Below are 26,951 nucleotides of genomic sequence, written 5' to 3' on the forward strand. Positions count from 1 at the left end.
TACCTCCAGAATCATTAAGTACTCTTCTCTGTCGCTGTCTAGAAGCTTTGTTGTTTTACTTTCTATACGTAGAAGTACGATCCATCTAAAATTGAGTATTGTATGTGAGCAGACACAAGTGGTGTATCCCATACCACTTGTTGAAGCAACCATCATATCCCCAGAAGTCTTCAGTTTTCTCTGTCATTAGTTAAGGGAACTTTTATGAGAATCAGTTTCTGATCTTTAGATTCTTTTCCAATGACTTAATTGCCTCTCCCTACCTTAGTACCACACTTTGCTAATTACTGCGGTTTTATACTAAGTATTAATATCTGATTATATAAGTCCTCTGACTTTAAGTGCTGACTATTCTTAACCCTTTGCCTTTCCAAACAAATTCTACCATCAGCCTGTCAGTTTCCACTCCCCAAAAAGACCTACTTATTTTTTCCTTTTTCTAAATTGGAGTTACATTGAATCAATTTGGGGATAAGGAACCTTTTTATATTAGTGAGGTTTCTAATCTGTGAATATGTCTTGTCCTTACACTTAGATCTTCTTTTTAATACTGTTTTATAGTTTTATGTATATAGTTTTGTGCGTTTGTTTTCATTAGGGTGTGCATGATCTGTTTTGTCCCATTGTCAACTTTGCTATATGCTTTTGTTTAACTGGTATGTTATAAGCATCATGTATTTTCTGTTTTGCAGAGGGAGGGGTTGTTGATGCAACAATCTTTTTTTTCAGCTGGACTCTTTGTTCCATTTACCTATAATGTAATGACTGATGTATTGGGATTTTAATCTAGCCTTTTACTGTTTGTTTTCTGAATGTCTTACCTGTTCTGGATTCCTTTCTTGCCTTTCTTCAGATTCATATGTATCTGTTACATTCTGTCTGCCCTTGATGAGCTTGTTAGTTGTATATTCATTGACTATCCTACAATTTTAGAAGTCTAACATAAGTTAGTATGTTCACCTCTTCCTGGACAGTACAAGAACCTTGGAACACTTGAACTCCCTTCACCTTTCTTCCCTCTCATTCATTATTGTCATTTTTGTGTGTTTTAATTACACAGATATATCAGTCTTCTCAATACAGTCTCCATATTGTTTCATATGGTCAGTATCCATTTAGAGTCACCCCCATATTTACCCCTTCCATTGCTCTTTGTTCCTTCCTGCTTCTCCCATGTGCCTCCACTTGGGATTATTTCCTTTCTGCCTGAAGAAGTCCCTTCATTTGCCTTAGTACGAGTCAACTGGTAACAAATTCTGTCCATTTTTGTCTGCATCCACCTGTGTTGTGCCTTTATTTTTGGTGGGTAATTTCATTTATAAGATTTTAAGTTGGCAGTTATTTTATGCCAGCCCTTTGAAGATGTTATTCCATTGTCGTCTGGCTTTCTTGATTTCTGTTGTGAAGTCAGCTGTCAGTGTCCTGTTGTAAAGGTAATATGGTTTTATTTTGCACCTCTACTAGCTTTTTGAATGAAAGAAGTTTTATTGTGTGTTTATCCTGCCTTGGGTTTTAGTACTGTTTGAGAATGGGATTTGTTATCTTACATCAGTTTTGGAAATCTCTCAAGCACTGTATTTTCACGTAGTGATTCTGCCCCATTTTTTCTGTCTTCTCTGAAGATTCCAGTTACTGTATATGTGGGGCATTTCCACTGTTTAGCGTACCTCTTCTTCTGTCCCATGTTTGCTGTGATTTTTCTTCTCCATGTGTTTTTCTCAGCATTCTCCTTTGATGAGTCTGCAGCTCACTGTTCCTCTCCTTAGCTGTGTCTACTCTGCTTTTAGCCTCTTCTGAGTTTTCAATTTGAAATGTCCTATTTTTCAGTTTGATAAAAGCCTCTTGATAGTTTTCTTGCACTTCCCAAACTTTGGATGCTGAAATTTTCTATCTTGCCATCTAATTTCTTCAACATAGTTACCACAAGTTATTGAAAGTCCTGGTCCAGTAATTCCAATATCTGGATCACCTGTGGGCCTGTATTCATTGTCATTTTTCTCCATTTTCAGCCGTTGGTCTTCCCTCCTGCTGTTGCTGATATTTTTTAATCTAATGCTAGACATGGATACTTTAAATTGAAGAGATGGTCTAAGGCTCTGAATTGTGTTTTTTTTTTCCCTACAGAGGATTATTCTTTGTTTCTGGCATGTAGTGAACATCTAAGCAGATCACTGTAATATGGGCAGGGACTGAGCTGATTGGAAACTGTGTGGTCTATTTCCAGTTTGTTTTTTATGGGATAGCCCTTTGTGCATCCCATCAAAGCATCTGTGATGTTTACCAGGGACATTGCCTTTCATGGGCTCACAACTGTCCTTTTTAATTCTCCCAGCCCCATGAGATTGCAGGAAGTTTTGCTCAGCTCCTGGGCAACAGTTTACAAATTAAGGAATGCCTTGAAGGGAAAAGTGGCACTGTACCTCCCTCTCTGTGCTTTTTTTCTCTTTAAAATCTTGTCCCTCTTGGGATGCCTGGGTGGCTCAGGCAGTTAAACACTAGACTCTTGATTTCAGCTCAGGTCATGATCTGAAGGTTCGTGAGTTTGAGCCCCACATCAGGCTCCACACTGACAGTGCAAAGCCTGCTTGGGATTCTCTCTCTCCCTCTCTCCCTCTGCCCCTCCCCCATTCTCATTCTCTCTCTCTCTCTCTCTCTCTCTCTCAAAATAATCTTTTAAAAAATGAAAATAAAATAAAATCTTATTCCTCTTAGTGCCTTGGTCTCTCTCCACTGCCATCAAATAGATGTTTTGTATTATTTTTCCAATGAGGGGGAATTTATGTGCAATAAGTTATTCTGCCATTATGATAACCAAGGTCCTCTTTGATTTTTTTAAAACTCTGTGTATTTATTACTTTAAAAACAGAGCAAAATAGGAGTGCAAAAAGAGTTCTCCATAGTATAATACAGTACCTGCAATAATAAGAATTTTGTCCTAATGGGAGAGTAAGAGAAGCTGTCAAAGAGAACTGGCCACCTGATCAGGGTTTTAAGGATTGTTTAGCATTCATTTAGTGTTCAAGGAGAAGGAAAAGTATTTATAAATTCTTACAAGGCATAGGGTACATGGGAGATACAAGCTTCAAGAAATTCTACACCTTTCTGGAATCTTGCCAAGCTTGGTACAGCTGATGAAATGCCTCTTTAATGGAGGGAAGACTCCTTTATAGGTTCCATCATTTGATACTGATAACATCTAGGATGACAGACTGTCTAGTCTGTGTGTGAAAATAGCCTGGAAGTAGCACCATTTAGTTTTGGCAGGCGCTGAATGGGTGGTTCGGGGGGTGGGAACAGTGTGTATCAAGTCCCAAAGGGAAGAGAAAAGACTGACCAAGTGACCTTGAGGAGGGTTCAGGCAAAAGGCAAGCAGGAGAGGAGTAAAAACTTAAGGATGGAAAGGGAGACTGGGTCAGCTCCTAAAGAGCCTCGTAAGCCACCTTAAATAATTTAAAACTTAAGAGCATGTGAAGACAGTGAAGAGTTTTCATCCATGGACACAGTTTAGATTGCCTTTTAAATAGGTTGCCCTTCCTCTCCTATGCAGATAAAGTGAGGGAAACAAAGTTGGAGGCAGGAAGACGAGGGTGAATGCTGCTGCATTCATCCACCTGAGAGATGGGAGTGGCCTGCAGAAGAAATGAACAGATGAATAAAAGAAAAAGAGACCTGACAGCTGTTGGTTGACTGGTCAGGGACTGGCAGGGATGGAAGTAAGGAAAACAACATGGACACTCAAGTGTTTGGCCTGAGAGCTGAATGAAGCACAGGGCCATGGGCAAGCATGGTGGGGGCTGGAGTTCAGGGATGCCAGATTCAACTATAGATGTATTCAGTTTGAAGCATCTCTAGGTCAAGGTGCCCATTAGGCAGCTAGATATTTGCCTTTGAAACTCAGTAGAGAAGTTTGGACTGGAGACGATGTTTCTTAACTGTTGACTACAATGATAACAATTGAAACTGAAGAAATATGAACAAGTTTGCCGAGAGGGAGTGGTAGAGCAAGAAAAATTATCACAAGTAACTCTGGATAACGCAAATATTTAACAAGAAGAAGGCTAAGCAGCAAAGGAGATGCTTGAAAGAAGTTAGAATGTGCAGCCTTGGAAAGAGCAAGAAAACCTGGAGAAAGGGAGGTGTCTAGAGCCAGAGAGGTAATTGCTACCCAGAAAGTTGCCTGAGAGAAAGGCTTAGGGGAAGCATCCATTGGCTCTGGGAAAAACAGGGTCACTCTTCTTGTTGGAGGCAAGTCCTCGTAAGTTCGAAAACGGATGGTAAGGAAGGAGAGAGAACGTATGTGTGGACAGCGTCTCCCTGGGTCTCAGCCGCTGCTAGGCTAGATTCTAACACAGATGTGTTTTTGTTGGGCTGCTATCCAAATGTATCCAAACCACATTTCTGCTTGGCTGAATATGGTGGCATATAGACCTCTTTTCAGATCCTGTATGACAGATTAAAAACCTGTGGCATACCAGGTTTTTACCCTGTGAGTTTGCTTTGTCATCTACTGCTGTCTACACACAACCTACATGAATTCTAATCAGCGGTGGCTGCCATTACAGAGAATTTCACTGCATCGCTGATCACTGAGGAATCTTCTTAATGCTTGTTCCTGAACATAATTTAAGATCCAGATAGCAAGAATACCGTAAAAACAATTTGTGTCTTCAAAGCGTTGTGGTCGTTGAGACTGTAGTCTGCTTTTGTGTTGCCCACTGGCAATTCTGGCTGTGTAATGTACTCTGGACTATATGAACATTTTTATTTGGAGGATGGTATTTGCCTGCAGACCTGACCCTGATGAATGTCATCATTACCATCGAGAATGTTGCTGTGAACTAAGCCGTATATAGCCGTAGATGTTCATCGGGCTCCTGGCCTCTTGTTCCATTCCTTTGATGGTGTAGCTTCCTCTTCCTTGGAAACCTGATTCCTCCTAAGAGGATCCCTGAGGTGCCTTGAGATTTCATAGTGATTCCTCAGCAGAAAACACATGGGATAGACTAGCCTAAGCTCTTGGCATTCAGCTCCTCTGGTTTCTGCCTTTAAAAAAAAAAAAAAAAATGTCTGGGTCTGTAAAAGGTTTTTCAGTAAATGATTTTTGCATAAATGTGACTTTTCTAATTGTACATGATAAATGTTTCATTCTCTCAAAGTCGTATATAGCTCAAATAGAAATGGACTCAGGAGACTATATAATAAATGGGAAGACAAGGGGATATGTCGAGAAATCACAGCCTGGAATTTTCAACAGTCAGAGCAGTGATCTCAGCCTCCTAAAACTGGTGGGAAACCAAGGCCCTGAGGGAAAAGGCAGCAGTCTGGGCCACACAGCTAATCAGCTGCAGAGCCAGAGGTGGATGAGGCCTTAACCACATCTGGTGCCTTTCTGAGCAAGGGCATCCTTCAACCCTGTGCCAGAAGCTTAAACATAAAAAGGAATTGACTGTTCCACTCCACTTGTTTCTCTCCTTCACATTCGCTTTATTTATCTTTGTGTTTTCTCTTCTGGGCTTCCCCTTTGCCATAAAAAAAAACACTTTGTTTAAAATTCTTTCATACCGCACGTTGCATTCAGAAGTGCCGGGTGATAAACGGTGGATTGGCAACTTTGTAATTTGCCCTGATTAGATTGTAGAGTTATGTCCCAGCTGTGTGACTTACTAAATATTTACAGATTCGCAAGTCTGCCGCGCTGCAAAGTTGCCTTGTTTTATGGATGCAGGGCCTCACACATTACTGTATTATGGCGCCTCATCCTCCATAAGGAGACGACCACCTGCTGCTTCTGCTGATGCAGCAGAAGCCACGGCTGGTAAAGGCCCCCTTCAGAGGTGCCCAGAGACCATCCCACTGAAGCTTTAGACAATCGTCACCTCGAACCTGAGCGCAAGAGAAACTGATGTGTGTCAGTTTCACGCAGATGGTGTATGTTCCAGCAAGAATCCCTCCTAGTTCTCTACCCCAAAGAGCACTGTGCAGAGAGTCTGACCCAGAAGCTTAAGAATCCTCAGATCTAGCCCCGGCACTGCCTCTGAATGTGTGTCACAGACAAGATACCCCTCAGTGCTAGACCTCCTCTATGAAGGAGTTGGTGAGATCGGCTTTAAGGTGGGTTCTCCTGCATCTCTCAGGGTGTCCAGGTTCTCTTGTTACATGCTCTGGCACTTTAGCCTTCATCTTCTGCTTGGCTATGCCAGGCCCTCAGTGCCATGTAGGAACGTTCGTGTCCATTTTATGGCAGATGGTACTATAATTTTTAACAACTAGTTTATATTCATAGTTGATCTCCACATCCCATCATCCTTAGAAGTGAGTTTAAAGATGAACAGGCAGGGGTGCCTGGGTGGTTCAGTCAGTTAAGCGTCCAACTTCAGCTCAGGTTATGATCTCACAGCTTATAAGCTCGAGACCCACATCAAGCTCTGTGCTGATAGCTCAAAGCTCAGAGCCTGGAGCCTGCTTCGAACTCTGTGTCTCCTTCTCTCTTTTCCCCTTCCCTGCTCACTCTCTGTCTCTCTCTGTCTCTCGTTATTTAAATAAATATTTAAAAAATAAAAAATTAATGAAAAATAAAAATTAGTAAAAAATAAATAAAGACAAACAGGCACTTCCCAAAGGAAGATATACAGATGGCCACTAAGTATATGAAAAAGTACTCAACATCATTACTCCTTAGGGATATAAAAGTTAAACCGTAGTGAGCTACGATCATATGCCCACCAGAATGGCTAAAATAAAAAAATCTGACAATAGCAAATTTTGGCTAGGATGTAGGGCACCTGGAACTCTCATACATTGCTGGTGGAGCGCGTCATAGTAAAACCATTCTGAAAAGGTTTTGTGGTGTCCTCTAAAGCTAAACTTCCTCTAAGACACAGTAATTCCGCTCCAAGGTTATATCCAAGAGAAATGATTCCCTATGTCCACTTACATACATGAAAGAAATGCAGGAAAGTTACAAGAACTTTCTTGGTAGCTTAATTCATAGTATCCCTAAACACCAGTCCAAATGTCCACCCACAGAAGAGAGGATAAACAAATGGTGAATTGGCACAATGAAATACTACATATCAAGTCAGAGGAATGAATATAACAGCACGGATGAAACTCCTAGCATTCTGGCAGAGAAATAAACCAGACACAGCATATTGGTGGTTCCATCAACAGGGGATTGAAGAACAGATAAAACTAGCCTAACTAGAAGAGTGATCATTTCTAGTGTGAGAGGTTATTGACCAAGGAAGGGGACAGGTGATGGAAATGCTCTGTCTCCATCTGCATTGTGGCTATGTAGCTGTAAACATACGTAAAAATTCACTGAGCTGCACATGTGGAGTGCTCACTTGATTGTATCTAAGTCATGCCCGATAAAAAACAATTGGGAAGAAAAGTGCATCTGAGTGGTCCATCTGTGTACTTGATCCCATGCACTTGGCGTTACAGGTCCGTGGACACGCACAGCAGAGTGTGTGATGGGAACCAGAGAGAAATCGTTGTTAGCCTGCCACTTGTTACAACATGTCTCTTGGATTGGCCCAGAGCTGGTGGTATGGGCTGCTCTTTCGAGAAGCATAGCAATTCACGTTTCATAAAAAGTGATTTGGAGCCCACCTGGACCACACACTGTCAGAGGGTCTTCTCCTTTCTAGGAAGCTGTGCTCTAGAGGCTGACTTTCAAATAAAGTATGGCTTTTAGATAGAGTCTAACAGAAAGTCTGGTGGCATTTTATCCCTAGGGGTGGCTGCAAGAGAGACAGCCCAAGCTCTGAAAACGCTGGCCCAGGCTGCCCGTGGAGTGGCCGCATCCACAAGTGACCCTGCAGCTACGCATGCCATGTTAGATTCAGCCCGAGACGTGATGGAGGGCTCAGCCATGCTCATCCAGGAAGCCAAGCAGGCCCTGATTGCACCTGGGGATGCTGAGAGTCAGCAGAGACTAGCCCAGGTGAGGCCCCGGAATTGGCAATTGCGGTCATCACTAAGGTGGTCACTCTTTTCCGGGTGTGAACATTGCTCAACGATGGGTGTTTTCAAGACCTTCCCAGATAGTATAACCATGCTGGCCATATGCGATACCCACTTTTTAACCTTGGCCTGGTAGCCCCTGTCATATGAGATCTGCTCAACTGAGTTAACAGAGAGTGTGGGGGCCTTTATTGAAATCTGTCCTTGGAACTTTGGGAGCCAGGACGCGTGGCTTGTTTGCTTGGGGCCCAGGTGTGCTTAAATACATTCCTCTTCCTAGTCCAGGAGGTGAGGTAGGTCAACTTAGTGGGTCCGCTCAAAGTTTTATACTCCCTTTATTGCCTCTTCGGATGAGTCTTTGCCTGCCTAATGAAACCTGTGGGCTAGAGACCATCTAGGCAAAGTTCTAGACAGGAAACTGGGAAGATGGTTTAGGTTAAAAGACACGACACAGCCCACTTCCAAAAACCTTACCCTTTGCCTAAGGATACAGAACAGTACATACAGCAAGTCCTTGGACATTCTAAAGAGGCAGCATGAGGGCAGCTCCAAGTTCAAGTCTGAAGTGCTCAGAGCATCCCGCCTGCCCTTGAGCAGGGTGAGGTGTGGGGGTGATGGCACCTGTGTGTCACAGAGAGAAATCAGCCACAGGCCTGCCTGCGACCCAAAGAATTCAAGGCCTCCTTCCACTTTGGTGGCCTCCACAGGGCTCTCAGGAAGGGGGCTCTTTGTGTTTCTTTTGGTAGTGGATATCTTTGTGGTAGAACCTGATGTAATATTAGAGAGTTCTGTGTTTGAGTCACAGAGCTGTAACAGCCTGGTGATGGGGTGCGCACGAGATGTACTATATCAGCATGTCAGACCCTTTGCCAAGACAGGATGTTAACCCCAGTGAGAGGCCTAGAAGAGGTGATTGAATGGTAAACAGTGTCAGCTGGATGCTGGCAGATAATTTCCTGATCCTTTTCAGCTCTGCACACTGTCACTGCTGGTTCCCAGCACATCTGCACAAGTGTTAGCCCTGAAACTACTCTCTTACAGACCTTTTCTCCCTCCGTGTATTCAGGTGGCCAAAGCCGTCTCGCACTCCTTGAATAACTGCGTGAATTGTCTCCCTGGCCAGAAGGATGTGGACGTGGCCTTGAAGAGCATTGGCGAGTCCAGCAAGAAGCTGCTCGTGGACTCGGTGAGAGGTTTTTGCATTGAGAAGGGGCACCTGGGGGACTGGGCTCGCCGTAGGTATGAGAGGAGTCTTCTCCTTTCCATGGGGTCTCAGAGCAGCTAACCTCCATTTTAGGAGTCCTGTTTTTCCTCTCAATTTGCCTTTCCTTGTTTGGCTTTTCCATGAGCAAAGTTCCCAGGCGGAGCTTTTCAAGTTGACTTTTGCTTTGAGTCCTTGTTGCTGTTTGCTCTTGTATCCTCCCGGTGAAAACAGGAAAGGTGGTTATGTGATCATCTGACTTGTTATCAGGACATCACAGGCAGTCACAGGCAGGTGGTGGAGGGACATGTGTGTCCAGAACTCACCGAGAGAGCAAGTTGTCTAAGGAACTGCACCTTGGAGCCTGTTTGCTGTTTTGGGCACCCCTTTCAGTGGGGGCCTTTGGTTCATCCATCCCTTCTCTGCCTGGTGCCTGGCACATACCAGCTAATCAAGCCACGTATGCAGTGTGACTCATAGAGCCTAGCCCTAACCTCTCTGGAACTTAGGGCAATTCCGCCAGTGATGCTTCTGGTCCACGTAAAAGCTGTGTTAGCAAAGGTTACTCATTGGTGGCTATTAGTTTGGAAGAATAGGATTTGAGGTTTAATACAGCATCTGCTTTTGTGTTCTAGAAAGCTAAAGCTTTGAGAGGCTCCATCCGAAATAGAGTGATGGTTCAGAGCATGGATCCTGGAGTCAGATTGCCCACGTGTCAGTCCTAGCTCTGCTACTCAGGAGACCACAGCCCCTGAGGATAGACCATATTCGAATCCACTGTGTCTAGCATTGACTAGGTGTTCAAGTAAATTTCAGTGAATGAAATAACGTTGGTATGTTACAGGTCATACTTCACATAGGTGGGCTCAGACCAGAGCCTTTTCATTTAGGTGACTCAGAAATGCATCCCTGGAGAGCCCTCCTTCCCTCCATGGCGCCTTCCTTATTTCCACCACGCAAAGTAAAACTTCTTATGGAGCATGCCTTCCTTCCCCCTGCAGTTACCTCCAAGCACGAAGCCTTTCCAGGAGGCCCAGAGTGAACTGAACCAAGCTGCGGCTGATCTGAACCAGTCTGCTGGGGAAGTGGTCCATGCCTCCCGGGGCCAGAGCGGAGAGCTGGCCGCAGCCTCTGGGAAGTTCAGTGATGATTTCGATGAATTCCTGGATGCTGGCATCGAGATGGCAGGCCAGGCTCAGGTGAGTGTGGCGGTGGCTGACTGGGGTTGACCCTCGCCTGTCCTCTGATGGACTGTTCACCCTTGAGGGCCCGCTGGACAAACAGGAATAGGGAACCTGTCAGCAGACCACACCGATGCGTTCTTTCTGCTGCTTAGGAAACTCTGTGACCTCACAGGCCTGGCATTCCTAAAGATGCTATTAGCTTATGTGTGAAATGCTTCTTAGAGATGACGGATAACTTTTCCCACGATCATGCAGCAGCGTTCATGGTTTATTTCTGCTTTTTGCAGGGAGGGCAGCTCTGTGTCCTGTGCTTCATAGGTCATATAATATGGTGAGAAATCTTGTGTTTGAGGTTCACTGGGCCCATTTGAGGAGATTGTGTCTGATGCTAAGTGTCGAATGATTAAAAATTACCTCCTTGAGATGAACAGATAAAACCCTTGTTCAGAACAAGGGGACATGACTGGTCTGGTGTCAGCTTGCAAAGCTGTTTTTTCTTGAGCTCCTGTGAACTGCCTAGAGGAGACACCCCGGGGTGTTGTTTGCTGTGTTATCTACAAATGGTTATTTCTCGGGTGGTAAGTAAGCCAGGTGAGAAATGAGACTTCTCTCAAGTCAGGAACTTCTAGGCTGCAGTCAGCTCTGAATATCTAGACAGTGGCAGTCGTTTGTGCCAGGCCGAGATGTACGAGCTGCTCGACAACTCCAGCATTGTTGAGCGGGATGCTGGAATCCTGGCCTGGTCTGTGAGCTGGTGTGCATGTGCTCTCTCTCCCTCTCTCTCCTTCCCTCCCCCACTTTTAATGCCTGCCCTTGTGAGACAGCACAGCTCTCTGCTGACCCAGTTGGGGCTGGATTTCTGTCCTGTTGCGTGCATCTTGGTCAGGGTATCTGTTTGGGGGAGAGTAGACACTGGGCACCGTCTCGACCATTCAGGCCTCTGCAGACTCACCGGGCTACATGCAGTCTCCATAACTTGCTTCCATTCGAACATGGTACTCCTGGCTCTCTGAATGCCTCCCGGGAGAAATGGACAGTCCCTAATTACTCTGCCTCCTTTTGACTTTCCAGACAAAAGAAGACCAGATCCAAGTGATTGGAAACCTCAAGAATATCTCTATGGCATCCAGCAAGCTGTTGTTAGCTGCCAAATCTCTCTCTGTAGATCCAGGAGCCCCCAATGCAAAAAATCTCCTGGCTGCTGCCGCAAGGTAAGAAGGGAAACAGAATGTGCTTTCGTGTGTGCTTAAATAATGTCACTGTTGTAGAGCCGTGCCTGACATCCTGCTGCGCTTCTGTCGCTGAACAGAGACGAGGTGCTGTTTCTCTGTTGTCAGAGGTAGAGTCGTGACTCTGGCATTTGATTAAACTGGCTTATTTTCATGTGCTTTCCCCCACTAAAGAGGTCTTCTGTCTTCTACAGCCTTTCAGCTTGCTTAGGCTTCAGGCCCCCATTGATTTATAAACATGATGGCTTAAATAGACATTTTTAAAGTAGTGTCGTATCTTTGGGATTATGAATGTAATATATGCCCACTGGAAAAAAAAATGAGAAAATATTGCAAAGTACAAAAAGCCCGCAACAGCCAACGACGCCTTCAACATTTCTTGAGCGCTTACTATGTGCCTGGCATTGATGTTAATTAGATGGATTTAAACATAATCTGTTTGTCGCTTGCAGAAGGGCTCCAGTTTAGGATGAATGGGGTAGGGGTGGGAGTAAATTGTTTGGGGAGAAATATTAAAACGTGAGCCTGAGTTCGGGATGTTGTCCGTGTCCTGCTTTCCCGTTGTTTTCACCCGAGGAAGCGGTTAATACAATACAACATCTGTTCTACGGCCACTGTGGCTCCCTAACGGGTGATTGAATGCTGGTATGTGAAGAAAGTGCAGTGACAGCCCAGGCAGATTTTGTGTAAGCAAACCCACACTCATTTTCCTGAACCAAGAGAGTAGGGTGTTGCATGTTTCTCTGGTCCTGTAGGCACGCATGTTTTCGTAGCATTCCTTGACATAGCTTGATACACAGGAAAGCTAACAGCAGGAACAGATGAGATGTGGGCAACTAGAATATATAGCATAATTGGAAGCCTTTTCAAAATGTGAAGATTAGTGATTCTTTTCTTTTTTTTTTTTTTTAAACGTTTATTTTTGAGACAGAGAGAGACAGAGCATGAACAGGGGAGGGTCAGAGAGAGAGAGGGAGACACAGAATCTGAAACAGGCTCCAGGCTCTGAGCTGTCAGCACAGAGCCCGCCACGGGGCTTGAACTCATGAACCGCGAGATCATGACCTGAGCCGAAGTCAGACGCTTAACCGACTGAGCCACCCAGGCGCCCCGAAGATTAGTGATTCTTAAAATGCATAGCTTGAATTCTACTTCTCAGTTTTTCTTTTTAAACTTGACTTTGCTTGCTTGCTTATTGTTTTTTTTTTCATGTCTTTCTCCTGGGTGCTCAGTGCCTGTCTCTTCAAGCTAAGTTCAGAGTCAGAGCTGAATTCTAGTCCAGGCTCGAATGTTTGGCACGCTTGGTTACATTGGCTGGAGTGCTCAACCTGCCTAAACTTTCCCATCTGCAAAATGGGGGTATGTGCTACATCATCCTTAGGTTCTTGTCCATTCTCAGTATTAAGGTATCTTGGTGATAATGGTTAAAACCTGTCTTGTCCTCTCTTGGCTTGTAGTGCTTTTTTTTTTTTTTTTTTTTGGCAGATGGTGAGGCAATTAGATAATTTTAGAGAATTTCCCTTGAAAACACTTATCCTTAGGTGTATATACTTTAGCTTCAAACTATAGTGAGAGCCACTAGGAGTGGGAAAAAAACCCTCCCCTCTCCCCACCTCCATCTTAGGCTTTGTGACTGTGCCAGTGAGTGAGTGCCCTCCGAAGGCAGGGGATGAGAAAGGAAGGAGTGATGGCTCCTCTGTTGAGCAGCTGTTTCTCATATAAAACCCTCTCTTGATTCCTCTTTTTCCTACAAAGACCCTTTGGATAAGGCAACTGATGTTTCCAGGTATCCGAACTCAGACGTTTTTCATTATCTTCAATTTTTTGCGTCGTTTCAAAATTATAGTTTCCAACTTAGAACGCGCTGTTCACTTTCCTAAATTATGGGAAGAAGGGGAGAGTGTAAATTGAAAGCCAGATAAGGAAGGAAACCCAGGCCCTCAAGGAATATTGCCGCTGTCCTGGCTCTGTGGGTCTGAAGGCCCCCTGGTGGTGACATTGAGGAAGGGCCCCGGAGACCAGGTGATAAAGCTTTCCTTGCCTCTGTCCTGGCTTTCAGCGTTGACAGGGAGTTCCCAGCCTGATGGTTTCATAGCCAAGTACGTGCTTTAAAACCATCACATGAAATGATTGTGCTGGCACATTGTCCTTGGCTTTGTGGCACATGTTGGGAAGCTGTGCTCCTTGAGGTTTCCCAGTGGAAACTTCCTGCCAGATTTCCTGAGTCAGGCAAGCTCCCTTTTGGAGGTAAAGCTCTGCACAGCTGGGGTGCATGCATTCATTCATTCATTCATTCAGCTAGCAGATTTTTCCCAGATGCCTGCTATGGGCTAGGTCCAGCCTTGGATGCTGGGCTCACACCGTGAATACAACGGGATGGCCCTGGTAGAGTTAGGGCAGAGGGCACACACACACACAGCATGCTCACCCCCTTCCATCTGGACTTGGCAAAAACCCTGCATGTAAGTGCCCTTGGAGTTAAGAACCACGTATCTTATTGCCACTGCCCTCCCTATTCTTGAGACACCAAGCCCTGCCTGTGTGTCATGTGGATGACACAGTAGCCCCAAAGATGCCATTGTGAGGACCCAGACCTGGACCAACTCAGTCCTGTCCTGCTCCTGGGTCAGCAACCTTGAATCCTGTATTCGTTATGGTCTCCAGACTCTTTCTTCTCTGGAAGAGCAGTTGAGTATGACCTTTTCCTTTGTTCTCCATTCTGCATCAGAGCCCAGGTGCATTTGAGGAGCCCAGTCCTTTGGTTTTTGATGCTTAGTGGGGATGAAGTCCTTTTCTGTTCAGTGCCCAGTTTGTTTATCTTCTTCCTGTATAGTTGGTGAGCTCAGACTCTCCTCTGATGAATTGGGTAGAGCTGGAAACCCTTTGTCAATCATTCATCAGCTTTTTCCCTGACCAGGGGCTGGTCTGATGCTCCCTGAACTTAGCCAAAGAAAGGGAAAACTAGGTTGCAGTTGCAAAAGGTGGAGGGAACATCATACCTCTAAGCACCTCCCCTCTATCACTGCTCACACCACAGTCACCCTGTCCAGGACAACTCCCAGCTGAGAAAACTTTACGCCCACCACTGCCAGCTTTGGGACCCAGCCAGTCTTTCAGCTGCTTTCCTGTCCCCTGAGGGTTTCTTAGAACTTTGTGAGTGATTCCTCTTCCTGGGCTGCCCTTTGTTTTGAGGTTCCTGCCAGGCAGGCTTCCTCCTGTCTCCAGACACAGTGAAAAAGGATCACCCAGCAAGCAGCACTTCCACACTATGAAATAGGAAAATATAAACTAGGCCGTGTGTTGGTCTCCTCCAGAATGTTCTGTTTCCTTTTTCCAAATCCGGATCTCACTCAGGCCTGACTTCTCCGATTGCTGTGGCCTCCCTGGAGCTCTCCCTTCCTTGAAGAACCTGTGTCCTCTGTCAGTGCTGCCTGCGAGCCCAAAGTGTATCTGGCCTCTGGGAGGTTCAGGATCCTGTCTGACGTGCTACCCCCATCCCTGCTTCCTTTGGCTCACCTTCTTTGTGCCTTATCTGTTCATTATCCTGCCTCTCCAACCAGATTGCAATCACCTTGGTTTCCTAGAGAGACAAACTACATTGTTATTTTTTTTAATTCTCATGCCTTATGCAGAGAAGGACCAGGGACTATGCACAGGTGGAATTTGGGGGCTCTTTCTCACCTTCTTAAGGACACTGTCGCTTAAGGAAGGGAAATGTCTGATGTTGCTGTTTTCCCAGCCAAGCTCCTTATTAGATGATTTGTGCTTAACAGATCATCAAAAGCACAAATTGGTCGATTGTCTTTCTTACTGCTGGCACATCTCCATATCTGTTTAAAATTTCCGGGCTGCCTGGGTGGCTCAGTCGTTTGAGCCTGCGACTTCGGCTCAGGTCATGATCTCATGGTTCATGGGTTCGAGCCCTGCGTCAAGCTCTGTGCTGACATCTCAGAGCCTGGAGCCTGCTTCGGATTCTGTGTCTCCCTCTCTCTCTGCCCCTCCCCCACTCACGCTCTTGCTATCTTTCTCTATCAGAACTAAAATAAACATGAAAAAAGTAATAATAAAATTTCCCTCCAGAACTCCCAAACTAGTTGAATCAATTCAGTATCTCTAAACACTAAACAATGTGTAGGTTAGAGAGTCTTAACATCTGAGGTTATGGATTTCAGTTTTTTTCTAAAACTGAGAATAGCTAGATATGCCTAGATAAAGAACAAAATACAAGGAAACACTCACTACTTCTAGATGGTGGAATTTTGGCTATTTAACTTTTTTGTATTTAAAAAAAAAAAAAAACTTGTGTAGCTTTAATCTTTTTTTTTTTTTTTTTTAATTTTTTTTTTTCAACGTTTATTTTTTTATTTTTGGGACAGAGAGAGACAGAGCATGAACGGGGGAGGGACAGAGAGAGAGAGAGAGACACAGAATCGGAAACAGGCCCCAGGCTCCGAGCCATCAGCCCAGAGCCCGACGCGGGGCTCGAACTCACGGACCGTGAGATCGTGACCTGGCTGAAGTCGGACGCTTAACCGACTGCGCAACCCAGGCGCCCCGCTTTAATCATTTTTTTAATTGCATAAAAAGATTACAAAAAGTACAGGTTAGGCCTATACATTATGACATTTAATGGGCACCCAGAATTCTCTTGTAGACTATACATTTATTCAGTCCTTTATCATTGCATATTTGGGGTGCCTCCAATTCTTTGATCTTATAACTCACTGCTATAATTTGAAACCTACAAATACTATTTATCACTGTCAAATCTGTGTAACCGTTTGCCTCTGGGCCACACATTTTATTATTGGGCTCTTTAATCCAGACTAAAATTGGGAAAAACAATACCTAAACCATGCTCCTTAGCCATGGACCATTCAGACCTCAGTGCTGTGCTGCACCTGTATGGATTATCCAATCACAAACCTTTGGTCTCTTGGTGTTTTTTGACCCCAAGTTTTTACTTGAAAATTTTTCACATCTGAAAAATAGTCAAAACAATAGGACAATAAATAGCTCTGTATTCTTTGGATTCATCAATCGTCAACAGTTTTTAATGGAAAAAATCTTTATGTGAAGACTAGGTTAAAAAAAAAAGGCAGATAAACAGGAAACAGGGAAAGAAATAAGCTAAATGGAAAGCTTGTGTGATACGTAGAAATATCCTCCACATGATCATGTCATCACAGTCAAGGGCATTCTGCACCCTTTGTTATGCTCCTGCATGCCCACCTGTCCACTCAGAAGTATGTCTTGAAGCCTGCCACATGGAACATGGCGTTGGATCCCTGAGAGACCCATCTAGAGAAGGCGTCATGGACCACACCCTCCAAGATGCCCAGAATTAGATTGTCCTGCTCCCGGTTGTTTCTGTGTTGGCTTTGCACCATGGAGAACACAGCTGCTTCCTTACAACACCTTAATTAAACACCTTGCCCCCCACATAAGTGAATTGCTGGAGTTCATCGTACAAAGACTATTTTGGGATTCCTTTGTGAGTTCAGGAATGTTTTTTTCCTCTTCCCATCCACCCTAGCTAAATTTAAAATTCAAAGCAGTATCTCCTCATCAAATAATTAAGCTGATTGCCTTTGTGCATTGGCAACATCATCGTCCATCAAATGCGATATTCTGTGGGAAGCTGCAAAGCCAATTTAATAAAATGAGAAATCTTTTATATTAGGCCGCGTTAATGATGAACAGCAAGTGTGCTGTTTTGTTTTTGTTTGTTTTAAGTTGCCAGTTAGCTGCAGTGGTTAGTAACTATGAAGAGAATTGAGGGCCTGCCGGAGTGTAGACCAGTGATGATCCTACGGAAAAAAATGGTTGTGGATCTGGCTTTGGAGGCAGATAGGCATGGGTTTGAGTGTTTTTGCTCCTTGTAGCATCCCCCTAGCGAAGTCTCTCCCATCTCTGTTTTTTTCGTGTCTAAAACACAGGCTATTCAATTTTAAGACTTACTTAGGATAAAAACATTGTGCTTTTGGCAAAGGGTTAGACACATAGGTCAATGAAATAGGGTCCAGAGGTAGACTCACATAAATAAGGCCCAGGGATTGTCCACAAAATTAGAAAAGCAAGGCCATGCAGAAAGAACAGCCATTTTCAGTGAAGGGTGCTGAAATAATTCGACTTGCATAAGCCACCCTCACCCTCACAGAAAAAGAACGTGGACCCATATTTCACACCTTATTAAAAAATTAAAATGGACTGTGTCTTTGTAAATGATCCATGGCCTAACCTCGGCAGGAGGTAAGCATAGGCTGCCCGGGAGAGGTGGAATCTTTGCCAATATAGAAAAACTCTGAGCTGCCTCTGAAGTTCTAAGAAGAATAGAAACACGTGTAAAATCACACGAGTCTTTAATTCCTGTTAATGTTAAAGAAAAGAGCTATTTTATACAATAATTTGGGGATAGCTTCTAGGAAGTAGCAAATCTTGTAGAATTTCATGGAAAGAAGAGATTTTAAAATTATAAGCACAGTTTACTATATGCCCGCTACGTTTTAAGATACATAAAACCTTCCAAATGATACAAAGACTATCCCAAATAGCCTAGCTCAGATCATCTTATTCCTTATGGGCTGCTAATGAAGGATATTTTAAAACAGTGTTAATATGATTTCTTTGCTATTTGCAACTTGGTTGTAAATTCTTTCCTGTGAATATGTTAAAAGATAGTCCTACTTTCTTAAAATAACTATTAGTACCCTTTAAAGGGAAATCAAATGAATAATTACAGGCAGAGTGGGGGCACTCATTCTATCTTCCCTGGTTGTGGTTTATTTTGGTCATTCAGAGCCTTGTAGAAGAGCCCGCATGGAGACCCCATCCTTTAATTTTTTTGAATGTTGACTAATTTTGGGGAGAGAGAGAGAGCCTGAGCAGGGGAGGGGCAGAAAGAGAGACACGGAATCCAAAGGAGGCTCCAGGCTCTGAGCTGTCAGCACAGAGCCTGACGCAGGGCTCGAAACCACAAACCACGAGAGATCACTACCTGAGCCGAAGTCAGACACTTAACTGACTGAGCCACCGAGGCTCCTGGGACCCCATCCTTGACAGTGATTTACTTGTATTTTTGGTGAACCAGAAAACATTGTTGGGGAAATGTTGGTATTCACAGAACAAAACAAAACCCTTTATCTGTTTCTGTCCCAGAGCTGTGACAGAGAGCATCAATCAGCTGATCACGCTGTGCACCCAGCAAGCTCCTGGCCAGAAAGAATGTGATAATGCCCTGCGGGAGCTCGAGGTAAGTCCCTGTGAAGGCTGCTGGGGATTTAAGAGCATGTGGCTCTCTGTCCTTTCTGGAAAGGGTCAGTTTCTTCTCCTCTGTTCTTGCCTTATATCCTTCTTAGAAGACTATTGGGGCCAGAGTTTCAGTCCGAGTGGGAAGGAATCAAAGTTAGATTTGGTAGGAGTATCATTTCTGCTTCCCCTTTTTCCACTAGGATGAGGGTTAATTTGTTCAAGGATTCTCTATTTCAAATAGGAAGAGGCCTGGGTGCACGCTGAAGATGGGCACTTTCCACCTGAAAAGTTTTGGAGTTGTTACTCTGGGGCAGGTGGGAGAAACTTGGATAGATGTTCTTTTTGAGTAAAAATGACTTTCCCATTCATTTTATGTTAGTCACTGTAGGGGGCACATGAGTGGAAACCCAGAAGTAACACCTATTACAGGATCAAGGCGATGGTGGGACCCCTAGTGGCCCAGAACACAGTGTGGGTGCTCTTCAATTTATATTCAGGCTCAGGGTTTATTTATAATGGAGAATTCATGTCTGCCCGTAGCATGTATGTGGGTAAACGGAAAATCAACGTGCCTACTTGTATGTAAAGCAGTCCTAAGCAGCGCACGTTATATTGAAACAGCCAAAGAGATAACTCAATAGATAGGGGTTGGTTGTACCCCATGTACCTTTAGTTTTCTGGATGATTAGCATGGGAACACCCACCATGCTTCTGCATGGTTTGATTGAGGCCCAGTCTGCTGGGGACTATAGGCCAGGGTGCACAGCTGGAGGTGAGAAGAGGCTTGTTACCACTGGCCTAAAACATTCTGAAAACAGTGGAGGCTGTTCCCTACATTGGGTAGATTACTGCCCTATCCTGGTCTGTTCACATCCACAGATAGGACATGTGAGCTGGGTCTAAGATCTGTGGGCCCAGATGCAAATACTCTGTCCTTTCACTGTATCCTTGGTTGCCAAAATTAGGATTCTTTCAGGGTTGCTGTGACTAAAACAGTTTTTATTGTGTGAAGAGTGGGAGGAGGATCTTGAATGAAATGAACTTCTTTATGCTGCCCTCTTTCCTGAGATCTTTAACTTAGTAACTCAGCAGTTCCCACCATGACGTCCCCAATCCTTGGTAACTCAACGACGGTGTCTTTGTTGGCTGTGCCCCCAAAGGCTGCTGGGTTCTTCTAATGTACATTCTCCCTCACTGGAGAGGAGGCTGGATGGCTACATCCCCAGACTCGCCTCCCCTGGAAAATTCCCTCGTATGTGATTGTCGGGGATAATTACAATCTGAGAGCTAGCGAAGATTTTCACCGGACTGGAGACAAAGGAGCAAGCCCCATACCTGGCTCCTTGATGGATACCTCAACAGGAGTGAATATTTTCTATACTTTGTGAATTAAAAATAAGTGAACCATCTCAGTGGACAGTTTGGAAGGGTTACCTTTCATGCCTACTCATGAAAAGCTTCCAGAACTGAAAACTAAGGGTTCTCCTCATGAAGTAGAAATGAGTTAACGTGTCCTTGAAATTTAAACTCCTTGGAATTATTCAGCAGAGAAATTGTGCTAATTGACTATTGTCGTGCATTAGCTTTTAGATTTTCTTAAGAAAAAAATCTCTCCCTTTTGTGGATACCATGATTCTCCTCCAAATGTGTGAACAGGAGACTCTCCTCTCTGTCGAAGCTAACCTGAGACATCCTCCTCCTTGCCGTCTATGTTTTTGTTGCCAGCGGAAAATCTGAAGTCACAGATAAAACCCTTTAAATTCCTTTCAAGAATCTGGAGACATGAATGATCATGACCAGAATTCTCTGTAGGGAGGGGAAGTTGTTAGTTCATATGATGTTGGATTTCTCTTATTCTGTAACACTGGCTTGCTTTTGAAGTTGTGTTTTCCTTCTGTAGACTGTCAAGGGGATGTTGGACAATCCTAATGAACCTGTTAGTGACCTCTCTTACTTTGACTGCATTGAGAGTGTGATGGAAAACTCCAAGGTAAGGCTGTCTGTGCTGTTAACATTCCTCCTCATTGTGGGGAAAAATCTAGATGGTTTTGTATGTATCTGCCTGCAGCCACTCTGTGTGACTACATCATCATGAAGCCTCACCATGAAGCCCTTTGCTCAAATCCTTCTTAAACTTGGCTGTGCCTCAGAATCACCTAAGGGTCTTGTTAAACACAGATTACTGGACCTTACCCCCGAGTTTCTGATTCAGTAGATCTGAGGTGGGGCTGAGATTGTGCATTTCTGACGAGTCCCCAGGTCCCTGCCAATGCGGCCCACAATAACACTTTGAGATACAATGATTAGACCATATCATGGATGAGTCTTACGGTGAGTCGAATCATAGATTTCTTTCATTTGGGACCAACTTGCAGGGGAAAGCCTGTCAGTTAACCTTGGCTTTTATGAGACCCTCTTGTGTGTTCTTTTTGCCATCCATTCATGGCATGCATTCTCAAGGGGACTGAAAAACTCGGGAGTTTTGTGGGGGAGGTAGGAGGAATGGAACATCTAAATAATACAGTCGTTTGTGTCCCCACCCCCTGCTAAACCTTAACCTTGCTCAACAGAATCTTATTTCTTAGTATTTATTTGGATATGGTTGGCAGTTGCGGGTGGGGAGGCTAAATAGACTTCTCAGTGGACCAATAATGATGGCTTAAAAGGTTGAGAAACACTAACTTGTGATGGTAATACCAGAGTTGTTAAGAATGCTTCAAAACCACATTACAATGAAATACAAGTGAGAGAAACAGATAATGAGCAGCTGGCAATGCCAAGTTCGTGCTTGGAGCACAAGTGTGTGTTTGTCTACATCAGTCTTATGTTAGCTCTGGGGACATGGGGACACATCTGTGTTGTGATGTCAGGACTGGCTTGCTGTGCATTGGGTTGAGACTAGAATTTGCTCCATCCAGTATCCTTTATGGGATTATGGATTTCCTAGGCAGGCTGCATATGTTTTATATACCTTGAGCCAAAGAAACTCTTCCTTAAAGAGAGATACAGGGTTATGGAAAGGAAAATAACTCACATAACAATACCTTCTAACTTCTTTGTTTTGCAAGTCTTTATGTAAACTGGACTGTTTGGTATATCGAAGCATTTTTAGGGAATTTCTTTTTTTTTTTTTTTTTTTTTCATTCCACCATCTGTGACTCTGGAAAGTAGACTAGGACCTGTCCTCATGGGGCGTGATGAGGCCCAGAGAAGACAGAACACCAGATATGGGGCAGGTGTCCTGCCTCTGCCCATGTGCCTTCTATGTGACTTTCTGTAGGATGCTTGACCTTTCTGGGTTAGATTTTAAATATTAAATTCCCTTTTATCTGTTATTTTAAAGACCTCTTGGAAAAAAATACATCAATGATTTTCAGAATAAGGGGAAATACTTAAAAAATTAGGAAATAGTCTTAGTGTTCAGATCACCCATCTGTGTGTGTGTGTGTGTGTGTGTGTGTGTGTACTTTTTAACAAAAGCATATTTAAATTTTGCTGTCAATAAGTAAGTAAATAATATTACCTAGAGTATGTCTTCTGCTTCCTGGGTGTGACTACCTACAGTTTACATATCTGATTTTTATATTCTGGGAGCCAGCAGTTCTCAGTTTAGACCACTAACTCGTGGCATGCCCTATATAGATTTTACTTTATTGATTCGTGTATTCTAACTATGTCTCTTTGAGATGTAGGTAACTTTTAGATGAAAGGTTCATACTTTCATTATTCACTTCTCTGTATGGAACAGAAATGATAGAATTCTCTTAAATCTCCTCTTAATGTGAATAAAGAAAAATAATGGCAAATACTGTCAATGAAGTGGCCTTGAATGTTAAGCTCAGAGAGTATCACTGGTTGGTTGTTTTGTAGGTTCTGGGCGAGTCGATGGCAGGGATTTCACAGAACGCCAAGACCGGGGACCTCCCTGCCTTTGGGGAGTGTGTGGGGATTGCGTCCAAGGCCCTCTGTGGGTTGACAGAGGCTGCAGCCCAGGTAAGGGACTGGCCCCCAGGCCCTATGATGCAGGCCTTCTAGCCTTAAGGCCTATGTCCTTTGCTTGTGTCCCATGGTACATTGTGGATACCGGGAATATCAGATGTCTGGGGTGGGGGGGTGGGGGGGGGAATGGGGGAGCTCCAGCTGCAGGGGAGTACCAGATCCCTGTGGAGAGTGGGGCATGGGGGAGCTCCAGCCACAGCTCCTTCTCCAACCACCATCATAGAAACCATGGTAAGGGCGGAGGTTCCTGTGATGGCTGGGGCATTTAGACAAAACATCAGCCAGTTACCCCCCCAGGAACAGAGCAGCCTGGCAAGGACAGTGAGACCCTGAACACTGCAGACCCAGCATAAGGGTTCAGAGGCTAGATTTGTGTGTGTGTGTGTGTGTGTGTGTGTGTGTGTGTGTGTGTGTTGAAGACCATTTTTACAGATGAGTTGTTATGAGGAGAAAACAAATGGGTATTACATAATTCACATTCTCTCTGAAGCTTTAAAAATGCAAAAATCTTAGTCATGCTCTTTTTAGGATCAGAGGGAGAAAAAAATTAGATACCATCCTGCCAAGATGTGATTGGGCATGTTCCTTGCTTTTGTTCAACTGTCCTGTGCATCTCTGATAATTATTGGGCTCATGTGACTGAAGCTTCAAAAATTGTCAGCATTTACCTTGAAGGATTTGTCTCTTGACAATTACCTTGAGCCTGAAAGATTTTACTGAACCAAAGGGAAATATTCCCTAGTTTGGGGGATGAAATTATCTTGCCCCTCAAATCTCACAGGAAATGACTTAAGGTTAAAATTCCCGCTCACAGATTCATTGTCTGCCTGTGATTTGACTAACCCATCCAAAGGGTTTTAAAGAGAAGACCTTCTCTTAGAGCCTCTTGTCCTCTTAGAGAGCAAATACTGCCTTTTTTTGTTTGTTTGGTTTTGGGTTTTTTTGCCCTCTTGAGCCATCCTGCGCATTCTCCTTACTTACTATTGGAAATACGAGCCTAAACACTAAGGATGCATTAGGCTGTGAGACCAGAAACTTCTGTGCAGGACAGGCTCCAGGGTTGAGTGACCTAGCAGCTTCATGCCTTTGGTCTACACCCACTTTCTTGTGCTTCTCCCATCTTCCAGTCAAAGAGTCAGCTTCACACGACACAGACTGGGTGCCCTTAGGCTCATAAGATGGCTACCAGCAGCACACAGGGCTGCCTTCATCCTTGTTCATGACCCATAGAAAAGCTTCTTTAGGCTTTCTTAGGCGCAGAGAGGTTTCGTTCCTAGAAGCCTACAGAAGACTCCTGCCACCATCGGCCCATGTATCCTTAAACCCTCACTGATGAGATTACCCTGACCACCGTGCACTAAGGAGCCCCTGAGAATGCTACATTTGCATTGCCAGGCCGTCGTCCCCTACAGGCTCATGTAGGAGCACAGACAGTCTGAGCTGTGGTTTCCTCCTCCGTTTCCAGGCTGCATACCTGGTGGGCATCTCTGATCCAAACAGCCAGGCGGGCCACCAGGGCCTTGTGGACCCCATCCAGTTTGCCAGGGCCAACCAGGCCATCCAGATGGCATGCCAGAACCTGGTGGACCCCGACAGCAGCCCATCACAGGTAACCACGGGGCGTGGGTGTGAGGTCTGTGAGTCCTTAAGCTGTCCTAGGTGGGTAGGAGACTGTGAGAAACGAGTAAAGAATACTGTTCTCTCGGAGCTCGCAAAGTCAGGTAAACTCAGCACTGCCAATAACAACTCAGGAGCGTGAGGGGGTAGGGGGATATTGCAAAATGTGGTGAGTGTGCCAGTGTGTCAGTGCTTTGAAACGAGGTACTGGAGGCAGGAGGAGTGAAGTAATCACTGAGAGAGTCATCAGGAGTCTCATGATTTCATTCCGGTCAGAGGACGTAGGTGGAGTGCTCGTTCTGTGCTCAGCATTAGGGGTCAACACGAGGACCTGATCCCCTCTGCCCTGGCACCCACTCTTCTGGGTAAAGTTTGGAAGATGGGATGGTCGGGGTGTGATGACAGCACCAGGGATGCACGGGGGAACAGGGGATGAACTCGGAGGGGCTGTCAAGGTTCACTTCACAGAGACGGTGGTACTGAGCCAGAATCCAAATCCAAAGTACACTAAGGACCCACAGAGGCATTTTAGGACTAGACCATACGTGCAACACTCCTTACTCAAGTGTCATGGAGTCCTGTTCACTTACTCAAGCTGCGTGTGCTGAAGAAACAAGGCCTGGCCTGTAGGGCCCCCCGAGCCAGCCTGAGAGTCCCACAGCCACTGTGAACCCTGACACAGGCCTAGTTGAGGCTGGAGAAGGACCTACATTCAGGAGGCAATAGAGGGGTCCTCTGACCTATAGCAGGCCTGAGAGCTGGCGTGGAACGCATCAGGGCACCTAACCTCCCAACCTGTCCAATAAAGGTCAAAGATGTGTTACCAAATTCAGCCAAGTGGATCAGGTGACTCACAAGAGCCATTGGGGTTGGGGGTGGAGCCTGGAAGATGCCCGGTCCAGACCCCTTAATCAGGTGCCCACAGTCCACCTGTGCATGAAAAAGGAGCTATTACACCTTGATGTTTATTTTCCTCCTCTAGACCTGGGCTCCAGTGTGGTGGCCACGCGCTGCTTATAGCCATTAAGCACTCGCAACGTGGCCAGTCTAAGTTGTGGTGGGCTGTAAGTGTAAAATACACACTGGAGCTTGAAACTTGGTATGACAAGATTGTAAAATCTCAAATTCTTAAATCGATTACCTGGTGAAATGAAATATTGTGCCTCTATCAAGTTAAATAAGCGACCGAAATAAATTTCTCTTGGTTTTCTCTACTTAATTTTTTTATGTTTATTTTTGAGAGTGTGAGTGGGGGAGGGGCAGAGAGAGAGGGAGACACAGAATCTGAAGCAGACTCCAGGCTCTGAGCCATTAGCACAAAGCCCGAATCGGGACTCGAACTCGTGAACTTTGAGATCATGACCTGAGCCGTAGTCAGCACTCAACCAACTGAGCCACCCAGGCACCCTTTTGCTTATTTTAATGAGGCTACCAGAAAATTTAAAATTTCACGTGTCGTTCACATTCTCCTCGTGTTGGGCAGCATTGGCCTAGATCCTGGACCATTTGCCTCTTGGCTGGCCAAGGGTCATGAATCATAGCTGCCTGCATCTCCTTTAAGACTCTCTGGAGTCCAGCCCTCTCCCAGTAAGGAAGCATCACTTCCTTTCCTTTTGTTCATTCTCTCTTGCTTAGTAATTCTTGTCCCCTGCTTTCTTGGAGTGACTTGGGGGCGGTGGAGCTAGATGCACATGTTGGAGTTACACAGATATGGGAGCTGAAGAGGAATCCAGGGCTCCAGACCAGGGTGGACTCCTTGGCACTGAGCATGGGATGCCCCAACCCAGCTCCACACTTTGCAGGTTCTGTCCGCGGCCACAATTGTCGCCAAGCACACCTCGGCCCTGTGCAATGCCTGTCGTATCGCCTCATCCAAGACAGCCAACCCAGTGGCCAAGAGGCACTTTGTCCAGTCAGCCAAGGAAGTCGCCAACAGCACTGCCAACCTGGTGAAGACCATCAAGGTAGGTTTCGGAGCTGAGACCTTCGTGACTCCTGTGTCACCTGTTGCCGACGGAAAAGATCTTTGCAGGATTTAAGCTCTTTGTCCCCTAAGGCTTGTGTCTAGTGAAGCTTCACTCCTGATTCAAATCACTAAGGAGGAGTCCTTTACTAATGGAGATACTTATCATGAAAAACCAACAGCCTTGGTCTCAACTAACCTTCTTGGATAATGGGGGAGGGCGTCTCCAAATTCTGTACATGGGAAGCTTAGGGGCAGAAATCGGGAAGAGGTTGGCTGTGAGGCATTTGTTGGACTATGCTTGGGTAGCAAATACCTTGGGTTTACTCAAACAGTGTGCTAATGTAGGGTGGTTTTGAGCTCATTTGCTGCAGGGAATTTCTGGTACAGGGTATACCATTTTTGGTACATCTATTGGGGCCTAGAGAGAAGGTGGAGAGGAGAAGGGAATGGGAAATTGTGGGAAGTCACTTTAAAAATTCAGTTTAATCTATCCTTTGATCTCTATTCTGTTTAAAGTTGTTTAAATGCTTGAAATG

General features: G+C 44.8%; 1 protein-coding gene across 1 annotated transcript in view; it reads left to right on the forward strand.

Moving 5' to 3' along the window:
• TLN2 (talin 2) overlaps positions 1-26,951 on the forward strand; it is a 438,163-nt gene that overhangs the window by 313,715 nt on the left and 97,497 nt on the right. The window contains exons 29-37 of the mRNA XM_049613732.1: positions 7,740-7,948; positions 9,035-9,154; positions 10,171-10,368; positions 11,425-11,564; positions 18,741-18,834; positions 20,734-20,823; positions 22,704-22,826; positions 24,298-24,441; positions 26,252-26,413. Of these exons, the coding sequence (XP_049469689.1) occupies positions 7,740-7,948; positions 9,035-9,154; positions 10,171-10,368; positions 11,425-11,564; positions 18,741-18,834; positions 20,734-20,823; positions 22,704-22,826; positions 24,298-24,441; positions 26,252-26,413 (1,280 nt within the window). The remainder of the gene's footprint in view (positions 1-7,739; positions 7,949-9,034; positions 9,155-10,170; positions 10,369-11,424; positions 11,565-18,740; positions 18,835-20,733; positions 20,824-22,703; positions 22,827-24,297; positions 24,442-26,251; positions 26,414-26,951) is intronic.

This window comes from Panthera uncia, assembly GCF_023721935.1.
Source record: "Panthera uncia isolate 11264 chromosome B3 unlocalized genomic scaffold, Puncia_PCG_1.0 HiC_scaffold_1, whole genome shotgun sequence".
NCBI lineage: Eukaryota > Metazoa > Chordata > Mammalia > Carnivora > Felidae > Panthera > Panthera uncia.